The sequence below is a fragment of the Ranitomeya variabilis genome, chromosome 4, assembly GCF_051348905.1.
Source record: "Ranitomeya variabilis isolate aRanVar5 chromosome 4, aRanVar5.hap1, whole genome shotgun sequence".
Lineage (NCBI taxonomy): Eukaryota > Metazoa > Chordata > Amphibia > Anura > Dendrobatidae > Ranitomeya > Ranitomeya variabilis.
In genome coordinates this window covers 624,757,985-624,776,881 of record NC_135235.1, presented here as the reverse complement: position 1 = coordinate 624,776,881, position 18,897 = coordinate 624,757,985, and the positions used below count along the sequence as shown (strand labels likewise).

The following is an 18,897-nucleotide window of genomic DNA, read 5'->3' as shown; positions in this document are numbered from 1 at the left end:
CGATAGACACGCATCTTTGGTTTTTGAGAGGGATTACGGGAAGTACCGCTCGCCCGACCCTTACAGAAACTGCAAGATGTCAGTGAATAGTAAAGTGGTTACAGGACTGGTCGACACTACGGGGTCCCTGAGGCGATCCAGATCAGGGATCCTGGAGGTTGTCAGATCCTTCTACTCGCACCTCTTGGGGAAGAGGGATCTTGATTGGGATGAGATGTCGGCTTTCCTGGCAGAAGCTGTCCCCGAATCAGGGGTAGACCCCTCTCTTGACGTTTTGACAGAAATGATCAGGGAAGAGGAAGTTCAGTTGGCGATTGAAGGGCTTGCTCCCAAAAAATCGCCTGGTCCAGATGGCTTAACATCTGAATTCTATAAGACCTTTAAGGACGTTTTGGTTCCCCTCTTGACTGAGGTATTCAATGAGTGTCTTTCCTCGGGCACTCTGCCGAAGTCAATGAGGAGGTCTGCTCTGATCATCTTGTCAAAGGGTAAGGACCCGTCTTGCATTGAGAATTGGCGTCCCATAGCGCTTCTCAATGCAGACAGGAAGGTTCTAGCAAAGGTGCTGTTTAATCGGCTGGTGAAATTTGCACCCCGACTCCTTTCGGGGGCCCAGCATTGCTCTGTTCCAGGCCGCAGCACATTTAGTGCTGTGCTCTGTGTCCGAGAGGCAGTGGAGCAGGGTAGGGCTGGTCACTGGAAGGGGTACATGCTGTCACTGGACCAGGCAAAAGCGTTTGATCGGGTTAATCACGAGTACCTCTGGTCCGTCCTTCTGAGATATGGCCTGCCGGGGGGGTTTGTTGATTGGCTTAAGACCTTGTACAGTGGGGCAGAGAGTTTCACGCTTGTGAATGGTTGGATTGGTAGCTCTTTTGAGGTTGGGTCCGGTGTTCGCCAGGGTTGTCCCTTGAGCCCGCTGCTGTACGTGTTTGCGATTGACCCTCTTCTTAGGAGGGTGGAGCGTGGACCGTTGGCCGGGATCGGGATGGATCAGGCAGCACCGGAAGCCACTCTGAGGGTGGTGGCGTATGCCGATGATGTCACTGTGTTTGCTTCCTCTCACGAGGAGGCAGGGTGGCTGATGTCAGAGGTAGATCGCTACTCGGAGGCATCCGGGTCCAAGATCAACCGGGATAAGTGTGAGAGTCTCTGGCTGGGAGGAGGAGATCCTGGTTTTGATCTCCCGGACACCCTTCCAGGACCCAAAGTCTCTGCAAAAGTCCTTGGCATCGAATTTGGCCAGGGGGATTACCCCAAACAAAATTGGGACAGCAGGCTAGAGATCGCCACTCAGAAGGTGAACCAATGGAAGGGTTGGTCTTTGACCCTAAGGGAAAGGGTAAACCTGAGCAAAACTTACCTGCTCCCTTTACTGATTTATCTGGGCAGTGTGTGCATCTTGCCGGAATCTCTCTGGACTCGGGTCTACAGTTTGTTCTTCCAACTGTTATGGGGGAATAGACTGAACCTGGTCAAGAGGGAGGTTACTTACCGTACGAGGAGACTAGGAGGGTTGGGTATGGTCAACCCTGTGGTATTCCTTGTGGATACCTTCATTAAGATCAATATCGCAAACCTCTGGAAAGAGAGGGCTCCTCCGTGGGTATTCTCCTGTAGGGGATGGTTTCAGCCTTTCTTCCAGGAATGGGAGACAGGAGGGCAAGTGAAGGATCTTCGCACACCGCATGGACATCTTCCGGCTTACGCTACCTTGGTTCTGAAGGTAATTCGTCGGTGGGGTCTGGGAATGTGGGAGATCAGGACTCTGCCAAGGAAACTACTTGACAGTAGGGTTCTGTTGACCCATTTCCAGAGGCCTCTGGCGCTCAGGGACTGCCCAAGTCGGGATCTTGGGGTGGGTTTGCATCTTTTGAATTCTATCAGGATCCCCTCGAAGTTTTGGGACTTGGCTTGGCGCTGCTTCCATGGGAAACTGTGTGTGAGGGACAATCTGAAGTGTAGGAGCTCTGAGGACAGGAATTGTCCTCGGGAGCATTGTGGTACCTTGCTGGAAAGCATGGACCACTTCCTGCTTCATTGTCCCTTCAACACAGAGGTGTACAACAGGGTGGGCGCCTTCATTGGCTGGTCTCGGCTGGCCGGTCTCTCCTATGCGGAATGGGCCTATGGAGCATTCGGAGACCTGGGTGGTCGGGACCGCTGCACCTTATTTCTAGTTAGCGCAGTGGTTAGGTATCACACGTGGAACGCACGGTGCTTAGTATCGACGCAACGAAAAATCCTCCCAGTGGACGATGTGTTTAGGACCATACTCGGTGACCTGGTGAAGGTGCGCTCTCTGGAGTATGGGCGACTGGGCGCACGGAGGGCCGCGCTCCTCTGGAGGGGCTTTTCTTTTAGTGTGCCCTAGTCTGGTCATCTCCTTTCCTGGTGGTGGGCTGCTGCTGACACTGTAGATTTTTGTTTTGTTTGATCATTATACAGTGATGTAGGGCTGCAGGCGCCGAACTTGGGCTTCGTGTTTTGTAATTATTGTGGTGTGTGCTGCTGTATATAATGTATATATTGTATATGGGGATATAGATTTGGGTGTAGGTGTTAGGTTGGGTGGTGGGAAAAGTGGGGAGGTGGGATTATCTTGTGGGACTATGGGACACCGGGTTGTTTGGGGGAAAAACTGGCACTGCCTGATCTGGCCTATGGACGTTGGACATGGACTGAGGCATGAGACGCAGGACCAGCTCTCAGGTCAGTGCGGGGGGTTGGGAATGGAGGATAGCTTGTAGTATTGTATATATTTGTTTAATTTGTAGTTATTTTATTTAAAACTAAAAAAAAAAAAAAAAAAAAAAAAAAAAGTTCCTGTATATAGTCTTTGTTTTCCATTGTTTATTTTATTTGTTATTATTATTTTGTTTGGTGACCGGACCTGAAGTTATTGTTCTGTATATACTGTATAATATGTGTGAGAGGAGAGAATGAGCGGCTGGACCAGTGTTCAGTATACTGATTATTTTCTGGCTAATATTTTTGTTATGTTTTCTGCTATTATTGTTGTTATGTTTTTCATTTTTATAATAAAAGATCTACAGGATGTAACTCCGGATCAGTACAGGATAAGTAACGTATGTACACAGTGACTGCACCAGTAGAATAGTGAGTGCAGCTCTGTGGTATAATACAGGGTGTAACTCAGGATCAGGACAGGAAAAGTGATGTAATGTATGTACACAGTGACTGCACCAAAAGAATAGTGAGTGCAGCTCTGGAGAATAATACAGGATGTAACGCAGGATCTGTACAGGATCAGTAATGTAATGTATGTCCTCAGTGACAGCACCAGCACAATAGTGAGTGCAGCTCTGGAGTATAATACAGGATGTAACGCAGGATCAGTACAGGATAAGTAATGTAATGTATGTACACAGTGACTGCACCAGCAGAATAGTGAGTGCAGCTCTGGAGTATAATACAGGATGTAACTCAGGTTCAGTACAGGGTAAGTAATGTAATGTATGTACACAGTGACTGCACCAGCAGAATAGTGAGTACTGCTCTGTGGTATAATACAGGATGTAACTCAGGATCAGGACAGGATAAGTAATGTAATGTATGTACACAGTGACTGCACCAGCAGAATAGTGAGTGCAGCTCTGGGGTATAATACAGGATGTAACTCAGAATCAGTACAGGGGAAGTAATGTAATGTATGTACACAGTGACTAAACTCAACCTCCCCCAAATAGGCTGTCCCTTTAAATGATGCAAATGTACCTCACCGCCTGCTGATTACCACTTTCCAAATTGCACAGAAGTAACAGAAGTTTAGAACTTGAAGACAAGACCTCGGAGGAGACAGAACCACTTCCTGGTAACTTTGGTGCATCTTGATCGAAGCAGCGGGGGGAAGAAGGGAGACTGTGAGGGTAACCTGCAAGAAGAAAGAATGAGTTCCCTCCAGTTGTTGGTTTATTCCTTGTGATGTGAGAGCCTCTTGCAGTGGCGTTGCCTTTTAATCCTAAACTCACCTGAACTCCTACTTGTAGCTGATAGTTTATGTAAGGGTGGAGGGGCCTGGATGGCGTACAGGGGGTCTCCTTCAGCAATGGTGTTCAGGTCTTCATCATCAGAGAAGGATCGCTGGAAGCCGCTGGACTGGAGCTCCACCAGGATCACCTGCAGACGAGCGGGTAGAAAGAATAAATACTTTTTTTTAATTTTAATCCCTTTTGTCTTTAAGGAACACCCATTTTGTCTATTTTTCACCTTGATATTTAGTGCTAACAACAATTTTTCTTTTAGTTTTTGATTCAACACAGTGATGTTTGTAGACTGCAAGGATATAATTCCAACCTGCAACATTTTGAGATAAGTATAAATTCACTCTTCATTTTTATATAGTTTTAATTTGTGCAAAACCAACTGAAAAAAAATCCACTTTTGTTTGTATGATATTCATCACTGAAGTAAAATAATTTTAAATATTTGTATTACAAGTTGTGATGATTACCTTTTTACCCTTGGGTGGTGGGGGGGGGGGTGGTCTTTAACTGTGATTTATTTTATGTATTTTATTTTTAATTTACGGTAAGTTTTTTATGATTTTTTTTATTTTATGTATTTTTTTTGTGTGTTGGTCTTTAATTATACATTAATTTAAAAAATATTATTTTAATAATGAATTTTTCTTTGGTCTTTAAGAAGGACCTTTCACTTGCTCAAAAACTTTGAGATAACTGTAAAAATCCCTGAGCTCCCCTGATCCTGCCTTTTTTTTCCTTTTTCCGCTGCGTGGCTCCATTGCAGAGATATTAACATTTATTCCTTTTGGACCGCAGTCTGTGAAATCTCTGCTTGAAGTTCTTCAGAGTCTTCGCTGGGGGCGTGTCAACCTTCCCAGATGCTGCCTATCATAGCTCAGCAGCTGTACCAGTCTCACATGTTATCAAGCTGTGATTGGCACTGGAAGGGGTTTAAGCATACCTACCCTAGAGAAGACTTTGAACAAATGTACTGTTTCAAAAAGAGATTTCACATACTGCGCTTTAAAAGCACTAAATGTGAAAATCTCTGAAATGGAGCGACGTAGCACAAAATGGAAAAAAGCTGCAGAATCTCGGGAACTCCGGGATTTTTACAAGGTATATAACTACATTTTTTTAAAGCAAATGACAGGTCCTCTTTAATTTTACATTTTTATCTCCTATATTTTTTATCCAATATATATATTTATTTATTTTTGAGGGGGGGGGGGAGTTGGTCTTTCACTTTCGTTTTTTACTACTTTAATTTAATACGCTTGAATAGAAATTTCTACAGGAACCTCATAGGGCATGCGAGTAGTATGCCCTAACTGGCCTTGACCTTAGACTAGGTGACTCCCCCACCATCCCCAGATACATTGTCAAGATCAAGTCAAAGGTCTTGTTCACATTATTAAAACACATAAATGTCACTGTGGGGGTCATCTTTTGGGACCCCCACGGATCCCAAAAATGGGAATCTGAAATGCGCACCACCTCTCCATTCTATGGGACTATCGGAGATGGATTATATGACTGCACGCCGCTATCTCCAGAAGACCCATAGATGATGTGTGCATGGGTGGCTATTGCTCCATTCCACCTGGGCATTTCGGAGCCCCGTTCAGTGGGTCCCAGCAATCAAAACAGTCATCTATTGAATACCAGACTTATGCAACCACAAAACAATACCTGATCGGAAGGAACTTTGCCCAGATCGGCCACCATCTGACGCAGAGATGCAATGGTGCCAAACAACGGCACCGCCAGGCCTACACGCAGGAACCGCTGCTGCTTCGATTGGAAAACTAAAATAACATTCAGAGCTCTAGAAAACAACAAAAACAAAAAATTAGGGGTGGGAGAAACATACTTTTAATCATCCATCTTTCCCAGAATTCTGAAAGCATAACTATTCATTACTTTAGAAAAACTGGGTTATACGAGTTGAGTCGTTTCAACCAATTTTTCTCAATCGCTATGTAATTTTTTAAAAAAAGAAGCGAAAATATAGCCCCCCCCCAAAAAAAGCAACCAATACATTCCACCATTTAATGAGTAAAGTATAAAAAAAAGTAAATAATAATGACATTTAATTACTGTAATTAGTAAGCGCCAATTCCCAGTAATCCATGTAATAACACATCTCCGCCAGCTCATAGTCAGAGGCAGCTTAACCCCTTCCTCTCCTTTCCTGCTTCTTATCAAGACGCAGACAAGAGAGTGTGGGAGTCAGTGATATTTATGGGAAGCGGCAAACTGTAATTATTCGATGCGTTCCCTCACTGCGTAATGTATAATTTCATATTACTGAACTAATTACAGACCGCCCACCCACTCGCCGTAGATCCACCAAGCGAAGCCTCAATGCTTTGTTCCTTTTGTTGCTTCATACTTCTATATAATGCATTTTGGATTGCATGAGGCTCTCATACATCAAGTTTTGCAGCAGGTTGTAAAGAGATATGGCTGTTTTCAGTGTGTGGGTGGTTCTGACATCTAGTGGACAATATGGTAACTGCAATATTTTATTATAATTTCACTTTTCCACATGAAAAATAATAAAATGAGTTATATATTTTTATTTTGGGGGGATAATTTACTTACCTTGTCTGTCGTAAAGGAATGGGCAAGGAAACACAGAGGAAGGGGTCGAAAGTGTCACTCTGTTTGTGGCAGTGCGGACAGGTGAGGGAAGATCTGAAAGGATAAAACATTTATACCTGACCTGGGAGCAGAAGAGAAGTCACGTAGACAATAATAGGAAGAAGCTAATTCTATATATAGACAATATGGAAACTGGCGAGGAGTCTAGTGATAATTACAGTGGTGTCAGCTCCTTAACCACTGGGAGGGAAGGCCATTATCCCGCTTTTGGGCAGCAAAAAATATGTGGTCACTAAATTACATCATAATCTATATAATTATTTTCAAAACTGAATAAAGAGGTTTGCAAAGCAATAAAACCAAAAAATACATTTTTGTTAGCAATGACTGCTTTTCCTATTTATATCTTACACCCTCCACTATACCTGTATTGTGCTTGAAAATGCTCTTGTACAAAACTCTGTCCTATATCTATTGGTGAGGAGGGTGCGGAGCCAACCGAGCCATGATCAGAACCTGGAGGCTGTAGAAGAAGAGCAAATAGTCAGCACAATACTATACAAAATAATTATATAACTATATTCTATAATTGCACAGCAAAGGACAATATAGTAGTTTAATGCTGCACCTCTGTGGTTAAGAATATAACTCCTATAATACTCATATTATAATACCTATAATAATGTTCTTATGTGCAAGAATACAACTACCATAATACTGCCCCTATGCACAAGAATATAACTACTATAATATTGCCCCTATGTACAAGAATATAACTACTATAATACTGCCCCTATGTACAAGAATAGAACTACTATAATACTGCCCCTATGTACAAGAATATAACTACCATAATACTGCCCCTATGTACAAGAATATAATTACTATAATACAGGACCCCTATATATAAGAATATAACTACTATAATACTACCCCTATGTACAATAATATGACAGCTATAATACTGCCTCTTATGTACAAGACTATAACTATAGCCATCCGTAACCTGTCTCCTCCATAGATATCTGACCTAATCTCCCGATATCTTCCCTCACGTAATCTCCGGTCCTCCCATGACCTCCTCTCCTCCACACTTATTCGCTCCTCACCCAATCGCCTCCAAGTCTTCTCTCGAATATCCCCAATCCTCTGGAATTCTTTGCCCCAACGCGTCCAATTATCAACCACATTCGGATCCTTCAGACGGAACTTGAAAACCCACCTCTTCAGGAAAGCCTACAGCCTGCACTGACCCCGCTGCCTCCTCATCACTAACGGAGCTACCACCTCACCAACACCAGAGCTCCTGCAACCCTCAACCTATTGTCTCCTTCCCCACCATCCTGTAGAATATAAGTCCACAAGGGCAGGGTCCTCTGCCCTCTGTATCAGTCTGTAATTGTTAGTTTGCTTACTGTAAGTGATATCTATAATTTGTATGTAACCCGTTCTCTTGTACAGCACCATGGAATCAATGGTGCTATATAAATAATAATATTAATATTATTATTATTATTATTATTATTATTAATAACTACTACTATAGTACTGCTCCTATGTACAAGAATATAGCTGCTATAATACTGCTCCTATGTATAAGAATATAACTACTATAATACTGTCCCTATATACAAGAATATAACTACTATAATACGGCCACTGTGTACAAGAATATAACTACTATAATACTGCCCTTATGTACAAGAATATAACTACTATAATACTGCCCTTATGTACAAGGATATAGCTACTATAATACTGCTCCTATGTACAAGAATATAACTACTATAATACTGCCCTTATGTACAAAAATATAACTACTATAATACTGCCCTTATGTACAGGAATATAGCTACTATAATACTGTTCCCTGTGTACAAGAATATAACTACTATAATACTGCCCTCTATGTACAAGAATATAACTACTATAATACTGCCTCTATGTACAAGAATATAACTACTATAATACTGCTCCTATGTACAAGAATATAACTACTATAATACTGCCCTTATGTACAAGAATATAACTACTATAATACTGCTCCTATGTACAAGAATATAACTACTATAATACTGCCCCTATGTACATGAATATAACTACTATAATACTGCTCCTATGTACAAGAATATAACTACTATAATACTGCCCTCTATGTACAAGAATATAACTACTATAATACTGCTCCTATGTATAAGAATTAGTGATGAGCGAATATACTCGTTACTCAAGATTTCCCGAGCACGCTCGGGTGTCCTCCGAGTGTTTTTTAGTGCTCGGAGTTTTAGTTTTTATTGCCGCAGCTGAATGATTTACTTCTGTTAGCCAGCTTAAGTACATGTGGGGATTCACTAGCAACCAGGCAACCTCCACATGTACTTATGCTGGCTAACAGATGTAAATCATTCAGCTGCAGCGATAAAAACTAAAACTCCGAGCACTAAAAAACACTCGGAGGACACCCGAGCGTGCTCGGGAAATCTTGAGTAATGAGTATATTCGCTCATCACTAATAAGAATATAACTACTATAATACTGTCCCTACGGACAAGAATATAACTACTATAATACTGCTCCTATGTACAAGAATATAACTACTATAATACTGTCCCTATGTACAAAAATAACTACTATAAAACTGCCCCAGTATATACAAGAAAATAACTACTATAATACTACCCCTATGTGCAAGAACATTACTACTATAATACTGCTCCTATGTCCAAGAATATAACTATCATAAACAGAAATTAATATATAAGGGAATTAAATTAAATCTAGTGAACATAAACTCCCAATAAAACTAAATTTTAATTAAATATTTAAAAGAATCACCTACCCAGTGTAGACAAAAACAGGTAAATACCATGTATAAATGACCACCAAATTTGCCTACAACTCCCTGCAATAGGCCTAACTGATAGCCTACCTACCTGTGGAGGTTGGCACCCTAAAGAGCGATTTGGCGTCCCCACTCACCGTGGTCTATCCCTATCTTCCCTATCACAACCCTTGCAATAAGGTTGGAAAACAATATGTAAAAAGAATAGGGATGAAGAGAGTCTTTCAGATAAACACGCTCGGTGGACCTAATGCAGCAGGGATATTGTATAGCAAAAAAATATATATATATAAAAAATCTAGCGGCAATAAATATCCGGAATCAAAACTTTGATAATACTCCCAACAACAGAGATACATGCACTCTCCCCAACACTGGTAAATATAATGCAATATAAATTTCCACAATAGCGACCCATATCATTTTCCACAATAGCAACCCATATCATATGAATGCCCTTCTCGATTTTGATACCACAATATCTGGGGGCATCCCAACACGGTCCGCTGAAGAAAAAACACCGCAATGACGGATATCACAGTGAAAAGAGGTAAATGCTGAATAAAGCTGGGAGTAAACTTATCTGATCCGGATACAACCCGACGCGTTTCCCCGCACTCTGCGGTTCATCAGGAGGTAAACCGATGCCATAGATGCTGGCCGGGTCCGGATGAGAAGGATAGAAAAAAGACCCTATAATACTGCCCCAGTATATACAAGAAAATAACTACTATAATACTGCCCCTATGTGCAAGAATATAACTACTATAATACTGCCCCTATGTCCAAGAATATAACTACTATAATACTGTCCCAGTATATACAAGCATTCTACTACTATAATACTACCCCCTATGTACAAGAATATAACTACTATAATACTGCTCCTATGTACAAGAATATAACTACTATAATACTGCTCCTATGTACAAGAATATAACTAATATAATGCTGCCCTCTATGTACAAGAATATAACTACTATAATACTGCTCCTATGTACAAGAATATAACTACTATAATACTGCCCTCTATGTACAAGAATATAACTACTATAATACTGCCCCTATGTACAAGAATATAACTACTATAATACTGCCCCTATGTACAAGAATATAACTAATATAATACTGCTCCTATGTACAAGAATATAACTACTATAATACTGCCCCCTATGTACAAGAACATAACTACTATAATACTGCCTCTATGTATAAGAATATAATTGCTATAATACTGCTCCTATGTACAAGAATAAAACTACTATAATACTGCCCTCTATGTACAAGAATATAACTACTATAATACTGCCCCTATGTACAAGAATATAACTACTATAATACTGCCCCTATGTACAAGAATATAACTAATATAATACTGCTCCTATGTACAAGAATATAACTACTATAATACTGCCCCCTATGTACAAGAACATAACTACTATAATACTGCCTCTATGTATAAGAATATAATTGCTATAATACTGCTCCTATGTACAAGAATAAAACTACTATAATACTGCGATTATGTACTGGAATATAACTACAATAAAACTGTATAAAAACATTATTATTATAATAGCAGTATAATAAGCATTAGTTATGCGACTCTTTCCTGCCAAAAAAATAAATAAATAAATAATCATCAAGACGACACAACTATCATAGGTATAAATAGACTTTCCTCTTTAAATGTAAATAAATGTATAGATTGTGTGCAGTCGGCTGTGGCATGGATAAGCTGCCTGCGAGGGATTATGTGCGATAAATCCAACAAGGATTTTTCTTGTGTGTTTTTTATAATTGGGTAACTATGATAAGCAGACGGATGACACCCACTACAACACGCGGCCCCCCTCCCCGCAGATAGAGGAGCTGCTCTTGTAACTGGAAAAGGAGATGGCAGGCGATCAAAGCTAATTGGCATCAGGCGGCATAAGGGTACTTTTATCTTTTGGCAAAATAAGAGTTAACAGCATAAGGGGGGGGGGTGGATAAAAATTTTTCAAGGAACTGATGGATGTAATTTTATGTAAAGGGAGGGGGTCGTAAGAGGATTGTTAAGGAAGCATGGTAGATCCGTTAATGAGAGTTCTGCCAAGTACAGAGTCTGTTCAGACTGCAAAATACAAGCTCCTCGCCCATCTGTCTGATTCTGGGTAACACTCCGCCGCTACAACATGAGCATGCTACACTAAACCTCATGATCAGAGGAGCCAGCCACGTAATGGGGGGTTATTGAGAACCTGAACAAGGGGGCTTAGCCAAAAATGGTGCATAAGTAGCCGTAGCCACCTACATGCCAACAGTGCCAAATTTGTCATGACGGTCTCATTTTTGGGGGATAGCGTGCCAGAAAATTGGCCGACTTGGGTCGAAATGGACAGGGTACGTCGCACAAAAGCGGGCAGTATCCCAGGGATTGGGGTCTTCTGGAAAGGACATCCGAGTGCGAACTACACTTCAGGGGCCCCACAACAAAGTCAGAAAGGGCTCCTGCACTCTTTACAGCCCCCAACCCACGAGGAGAAAGAACTGACCCTTAGGTTATGCCAGGAAAGGATCCTACTCCCATGATACTCCCATGAGAAGGAGTTGTAAATTGCATCTTTAGTGGGTGGAGAAGTAGGAACCTCATTTGGATCATGGCACTTTAGGGGGCACAAAAGCCCCTCTATCACATAAAGTGTGACAAGTTCATTGGCTCGTTACATCCAGAACTTCCTATTGCGTGCAGCGTGTAGGAGAGATCACATTTTGCCGGCACATACGCCTTACATTATTTATAAGCTATGCAATAAAACTGTCTTGCTTCGGGCCATAGCTGTGCAGTGAGGCCTCCAGTACCATTACCATGCCTGGAGTTAGAGTGTCAGCTCCACAGACCACAGCCACTAACAGCATCTGCTGTAAACATGTGATCCATACATCCCAAACGTGCCAGAGCCAATTTTGGAGAGCTGTCCTAAGAGGTCGGGAGGTGTCTCTAGGACACAGATACAGTTAAAACTATTGGTGGAGCGTGGAGCCGTCAGCTCACTGCTCTACCAATCCATCTGGGTTGACTGTGGGACCTGAAAAGACCCTCAGGTCATGTGACATTTTCAAATTTAGGCAGCTCATGCTTGTGTGAGGGGCACTGTAGGGAATTCACACTGTGGGGGCATCATAATGTGTGGAGGACACAAATCATTATACTGTGTGGGGGAACTGTGGTGTGTGGTGGGCATTGTGGGGTTAAACAGTGTGTGGCAGGCACTGTTGGGGTATCTTATTGTGTAGTGGGCACTGTGGTGATATATCATAGCATGCGCTGGGAACTGTGGGGGTATAATGTGTGTTGGGCACTGTGGAGGTATCCTACTGTGTGCTGGGAACTGTGAGGTATCAGTGTGTGGTAGGCACTGTGGGGATATCATTGTTTGGTGGGCGCTGTGGTAGAATCATACTGTGTGAGGTGGGCACTGAGGAGATATAGCGTGTGGTGGGCACTGTGGGGATATAGCGTGGGGTTGGAACTGTGGGGGTATACTGTGTGTTGGGCACTGTGTAGGTATCATACTGTGTGGTGGGAACTGTGGGAGTATCAGTGTGTGGTAAGCACTGTGGGGATATATTGCTTGGTGGGCGTTGCGGGAGTATCATACTGTGTGAGGTGGGCACTGTGGGGATATCAAAGCGTGTGGTGGGCACTGTGGGGATATTGTGTGGTTGGCACTGTGGAATTATTCTGTTTGTGTTGGGCACCGTGGAGATATTATACTGTGTGGCGGGCACTGTAGAATTATCGTTTTGTTTTGTTGGACACTGTAGTGGTATACTGTGTGGTGGGAGAATCACATTGTGTGGCGGACACTATGGGAGCCATGAAATGGGCACTGAGCTGTGTGGTATAACCAGTGGGCTTCACTAGGAGCAATGGTTCTCTGGGGGCACATATAAAGGACTGGGCGAGGTTAGTGACACGGCTGGGTGTAGAATAAGACTATAACAATACGCGTGCCGCCATACATGTCCCTCTTTCATAGCTTTCGAAGCTGAGAGGTAGGATGTGATCAACAAGTGAACCTGGTTGCAAGCGAACACGTCAGCCAGGGGCCGGACAGACGCTTCTCTCCCTGCCCAGAAGTCTGGAAGGATAAGTTATTTACCAAGTAAACATATAGCCAGGAAAGAGCCGGAGGTCACATGAGTGCGGCAGCCAAAGATGACGGAAGGAAAAAAACTGAGGCTTTGTTATAATATAGTATAGAATAGGGAGAGTGAAAAATAAGGAAAGGAGAGGAAATCCAAAAGGAGCATAAAAGGGGCAAAAATATCCTGCAGTTTTTCTTTTTTGTACATGTTATTTTATAATTACACATGATAGTCCCACACAAAGGCACCAATCCAAGGGAGAACGTACCATAAAGATTGCCAATGTGGGGCCATTGTAGAGACGGGGTCCAGTCCTGATTGTGATTAATTCTATTGGGTGGGCAAGACCTATGTAGGACCCCCAACTGCAGAGTTAAAAACAAGGGGGTGTGGTATTGGCTCAAGTGTCATGGGAAGGGGTAACAAGCACCGTGCTCCAAGTCCCGCATTGCAAAATTGGGCACAATAACTTATTTTAGACAGCATCGGTAATTAAACAGTTAATAGTTTTCAGATCCCGGAATCTAAAGTACTTCCTGCTGCGACATTGACCCTGCGAGGAAGTGACCTCATGCTCGGAGGTGACAGGTACAATGTTATTCCGTGTTACACGCCTGATCGGACCTCTATTGTACTTATCCTCTGCCTAATCCCAGGATTGAGCCTCGATAGCAGGGCGTGGATTCAGGGCGACACCAGGGACGACGCAGCCAGCTCAAGCTGTGCTGTACACTGTGGAAGCCATGTCTACCCTGCAGAAAATACAGACTGGAGGTCGCAGAAGGGTAAAGCCACCCACACGGCCCAAATTAGACTCAAAATGTGCAGACCTCTGTCTATTCCAGTTACTCATAGAAGGGCACTCAGAGTCAGTTAGTCCCCGGTAAAGCCGTATGGGGTGGAGAAGCTATAACTAATCATCGCTCTATACTGTGCTTGTAGAGCAAGGAACCCTATAACTAAATAAAAAAGTCCTCCAAGTCTATTAAAACAATGACAGGACCCTCAGAGCTGGTTTGCAATCCTTTGACACTTGTGGAAAGTCCAGGAAAGGTTCATGGGTCGAACCTTAATCCAAAATAAGGAGGTAGGCTACAACCTTGTTCAGTTTCTTAGGTGAATTATATATGTCAATTTGCTGTCATATTACCCAACTTTCCTGCAATCCTAAAAGAAAAGGTTAGACCTTTGAGGACGGTTTACACCATGCTTAGATTTGACCTCATGGACTACGATGCAACATATCAAACTGGTCCTCTAAGGCATCCTCTAGCCGCGCGAGCCCAGAATCTAAACCTATGTAGTACATACACCCACTGGGTAACCGTAGACCTTCCAGGACGATCTCTTTAAACAAAATAATTGTCCAAAGAAAAAAGAAGGTAGACCTTTAAGGTTGGTCTACACCATACTTAGATGGACCTCATGGACTACGTTGCAACATGTCTAACTGGTCCTCTAGAGAGCCCAGGTTCTAAACCTATGTAGTACATACACCCATTGGGTAACAGTAGGCCTTCCTGGAGGATCTCTTTCCGAAAAACAAACATTCATCCAAAGATTTTCAGACTTTTTTTTTAAATTTACCCTACCGAAATCTGGAACGATCAAGCCAGATAGATGCTGGATTGGTACCACCACCACATGGCAACTCAATATTAGCAATAATGACTATTGAGAACATTTCTGAAGCTCGTTCCAACTGATAATTTAGGTGATAAATGTCCCTTTTGGCACCATAGATGCCCATTAGCATAGCGAGTGCCATTTATGGGTCACTCCACCCTCCCCCAGTATAAAATCTGGAATATATTATGAAGCACAAGAGGCAAACTTAAAAACAGCAACGGGAGACGTGAATCCGGAATAATAGCGCAAAAGTTCAGCCGTTCGGAAGACTGCACAGGGAAACGCTAAATATTTAATCACTTTTCAGTCTTAACATCGGCATACCCTGGAAGGACGGCAACCAAAACTGCATATAGTCACCAAAGCACCCAGCAGGGAAGGGGTAAGGAGGATGGATTTTTTTGCATCATTGCTGTCCACAGAGGTTTACTGACCGCTACATGGCCCGGCTATGAACTCAAGCTCATATCCAAGGACATGATTTTTTAAAAAGGTTCTCATCGTAGAAAATATCAAAGCACACAGAAAGGTTGGCATGTGGTCCTAATGTAATCAGGAGAACATTACACTGACATGCCTCCTTCATGGCGGGGGTGCAAAGAAAGACCGTGAGCACCAAGACAGACATTAAAAATGTATTGACTTTTTTTTTCCCTAACCACACTATGCTCTTATTTAGGTGTCCACACTATGCTCTTATTTAGGTGTCCACACTATGCTCTAATTTAGGTGTTTGTTTGTTTTTCTTTATATAGGAACAAAAGTTTTTTTTCTACCTAAACAAAATGTAAAATAAAACAATAAAAGTTTTTATAAATGAAAGTTAAAAAACTTTTTTCCTAAGCAAAAAAACATTTTCTGAAATTGAAAGTTACAAGAAAATGCAAATAAAATGTAAAAACAAGGAAAAAAACATTTTCTGAAATTAAAATTTCAAAAAGTATACTTTTTTCTAAGCAAAAAAAAAAAAGTAAGATAGAAAAAAGTTTTTCCGAAATTAAAAAAGTTGAAGACAATTCTTAAAAAGAAAATCAAAACAGCCCATCAATGCAAGATACTTCTCAACCGGTGTTTCCCACTGTTTTCCTGCTGATTAACAGATTTGTCTGGGAGGATTTGCAGGAGCCAATTAAGGTTGGATTCAAAAACATAAATTATAATTAAAAGAGGATTAGGAATCCAAATCCATATAATGGAGAGAAGAAAATGAAGAGATGTGAAGAAGAAGAAGAAGAAGGAAAAAAAATTTTTGGAGCATAAAACATTCAGCTCAAAAAAAAAAAAAAGTCATTGGCAGTTTTCAAAAAATGCTTAGAAAAATAAAAATTGCCCCCCCCCCACCAAAAAAAATAAATAAAAAAATCCATGAATTCGCCAGTGGAGATGAATGAACATTGTCGGCTCCTAAGCTATAGTGCTTACCGAAGAAGCTGCATCGGAAACCAGGATACCTATAGCGCTCCCGATGATCAGGTGTCCGGTGCCGCGGCTGCATGTGTCGCGGAAGGGACTCATGATGGGAGATGTTATAGCAAGAAAGGGACCAGAATGAGGGACATTATAGCAAGGAGGACATTTTTTACTTGAAGGTGGCAACAGGTATGTTTTTATAGGATTTGAGATGCTACAAGGGCTAATAAACTGACCAACATGTAGGTGGAGGGTCAAGGCAGATAAGCTGATGTCAGATGAGTCTAGTTACCTCTTACTCTGTTCTCCCCATAAAGAACATGTTCAACCAAGCCCAATGTTCATGTTTATGGGGGATAGGGAAAGTTAGCAATTGGACGAATAAGCAATTGGCCAATGGTTCTCCAAGGTGTGTTGACACCTTAAGCCACTACACCAACCTTGACCGAGTTCTTGGGTTTCTGAGACGGTGAGTTGAGATCTTCATGGACCCTGTCCAGTAGCCATAGAAGAAACTCCAAAGCATCATGTTGAGAATTCCCTCTAAACTGGGAGCCATACTTGGCCACAACGTTCTGAAAGAGAAAGAAGAGATGGTCACTGAGAAGACAAACCTGAGAAGGGTCAGCCAGATACCAATATTGAAATTCGTTTCAGCCTATCTGGTTCTGACTCTACCCCAACATGTAGACTTTATCTGTTTCGCTCAGCTAATTTATGGCCACAGACGAACAATCAAGTTGAAAGTGAAACAAAGAGCCACAAAAAGAAAAATGGCTCAATTTTTTTTAATAAAACCCAATTTCATAGCCCCAAGTACATGCATTTATAACAGAAAAAAATGTTATTCTACTTTTTCTTTTTTTTCTAAAAGAGGAAGGGCGTCTGATGACGAACATTTTCCCATGGTATCGTATTCTATATTTTGGGTGGCTCACATGCCATAGTTTGCATTCTTTGCTTGGTATAACCGGTCTCGCGCATACCTGGTGGAAAAAGAGGCTGCATGTCTGCACTAATAATACCCAGCTGCTGTATGTTTCCCCAGATCAGGGGACAACCCAATTAATCATAAAAAAAAACCATATGTATTAAATTTTCAGCCCTGCCATAAAATGATCTTCTTACATAATTTCAGTTAACTTTAGTCAGCTCAGAAGAAAGTGTTAACGAGGACAAGGCAGCTGATATTACTCTGTCCTGACGATTGAATTATAACAGCAGACTGTTTAGCAACTGGTGGATGAAATCATGGTCTTCTTCTGTTAACTATGATTACCTCAGAGGAAACACATGCAGTCATCAATGCTTTGCATCAAAAGGGTTTTATAGACAAGGACATTGCCACTTGTAAGATTACTCCCCAAACCACCATTTATCAGATCATCAGGAATGTCAAAGAGAGTGGTTTATTTGCTGTGAAGAAGGCTTCAAGACACCCAAAAACGTGCAGCAAGTTCTGATACCACTTCCTAAAGAAGATTAAGCTACAAGATTGATTTAACACCAGTCCAGAGCTTGCTCAGAGACGGCAGCAGGCAGGAGTCAGCACACCAAGGACCATTCTGCAGGATGTACAGGGACTGGACTGCAGGGGACGGGGGTAAAGTTATTTTCTCTGAATAAACCAGTTTCAGACAGATTGGAAAATCTGGAAGAACCTCCAAAATTGTGTAAAGAAAAGAGAAGGTTCAGAAATAGTGAAGAACAGAAGACGTAGACAAGGGGAAAAAGAAAAAGGTGAAGAGAAGAAAAGGTGAGCGCTACCATGAGTCCTGTGTCATGCCAACAGTAAAGTATCTCGAGACCACTCTTGCTCATCCATGGAGGGGCTCACTCACAATTTTCCCTAAGAACACTGAAATAAATAAAGAATGGAATCTAAACATCAGCCAAGAGCAACTTCTCCCATCTTCCAACAACTCTTTCTTCCAGCATGATGGAGACCCTGTCACAGGGCAAAAGTGATAACTACGTGGCTTGGTGAACAATACACTGAAATCTCAAAATGATGAGGGACAAGCAAAAACAGTCATCAGTCAGGATCTGGCCCAGAAGGGGATATCCAGGGGAGAAGGGCAGAAGTCTGGAGAAATAAGGGTATATACAGTATGTGTAAATTCTCATCTGCAGATCCCTGCACCAGGGTTAGGATGCCACAATGACAGGTCACCGGAGGACAGTGAGGAAAAATAAATATAGACAGCGACCACTGACTCATCCTCGGCAGCAAGACACCGGATCACAGCTCACCTCCACACATCAGAATCATATCTGTGGCTCTGAAGA

The 18,897-nt window shown here is 42.0% G+C and overlaps 1 protein-coding gene across 1 annotated transcript in view; it reads right to left on the bottom strand.

Moving 5' to 3' along the window:
- Positions 1 to 18,897, bottom strand: part of USP43 (ubiquitin specific peptidase 43) — a 43,740-nt gene that overhangs the window by 12,387 nt on the left and 12,456 nt on the right. Inside the window, exons 2-7 of the mRNA XM_077253559.1 lie at positions 17,049 to 17,183; positions 7,019 to 7,116; positions 6,594 to 6,686; positions 5,679 to 5,814; positions 3,993 to 4,140; positions 3,739 to 3,895 (exon numbers count right to left, since the gene is read on the bottom strand). Of these exons, the coding sequence (XP_077109674.1) occupies positions 3,739 to 3,895; positions 3,993 to 4,140; positions 5,679 to 5,814; positions 6,594 to 6,686; positions 7,019 to 7,116; positions 17,049 to 17,183 (767 nt within the window). The remainder of the gene's footprint in view (positions 1 to 3,738; positions 3,896 to 3,992; positions 4,141 to 5,678; positions 5,815 to 6,593; positions 6,687 to 7,018; positions 7,117 to 17,048; positions 17,184 to 18,897) is intronic.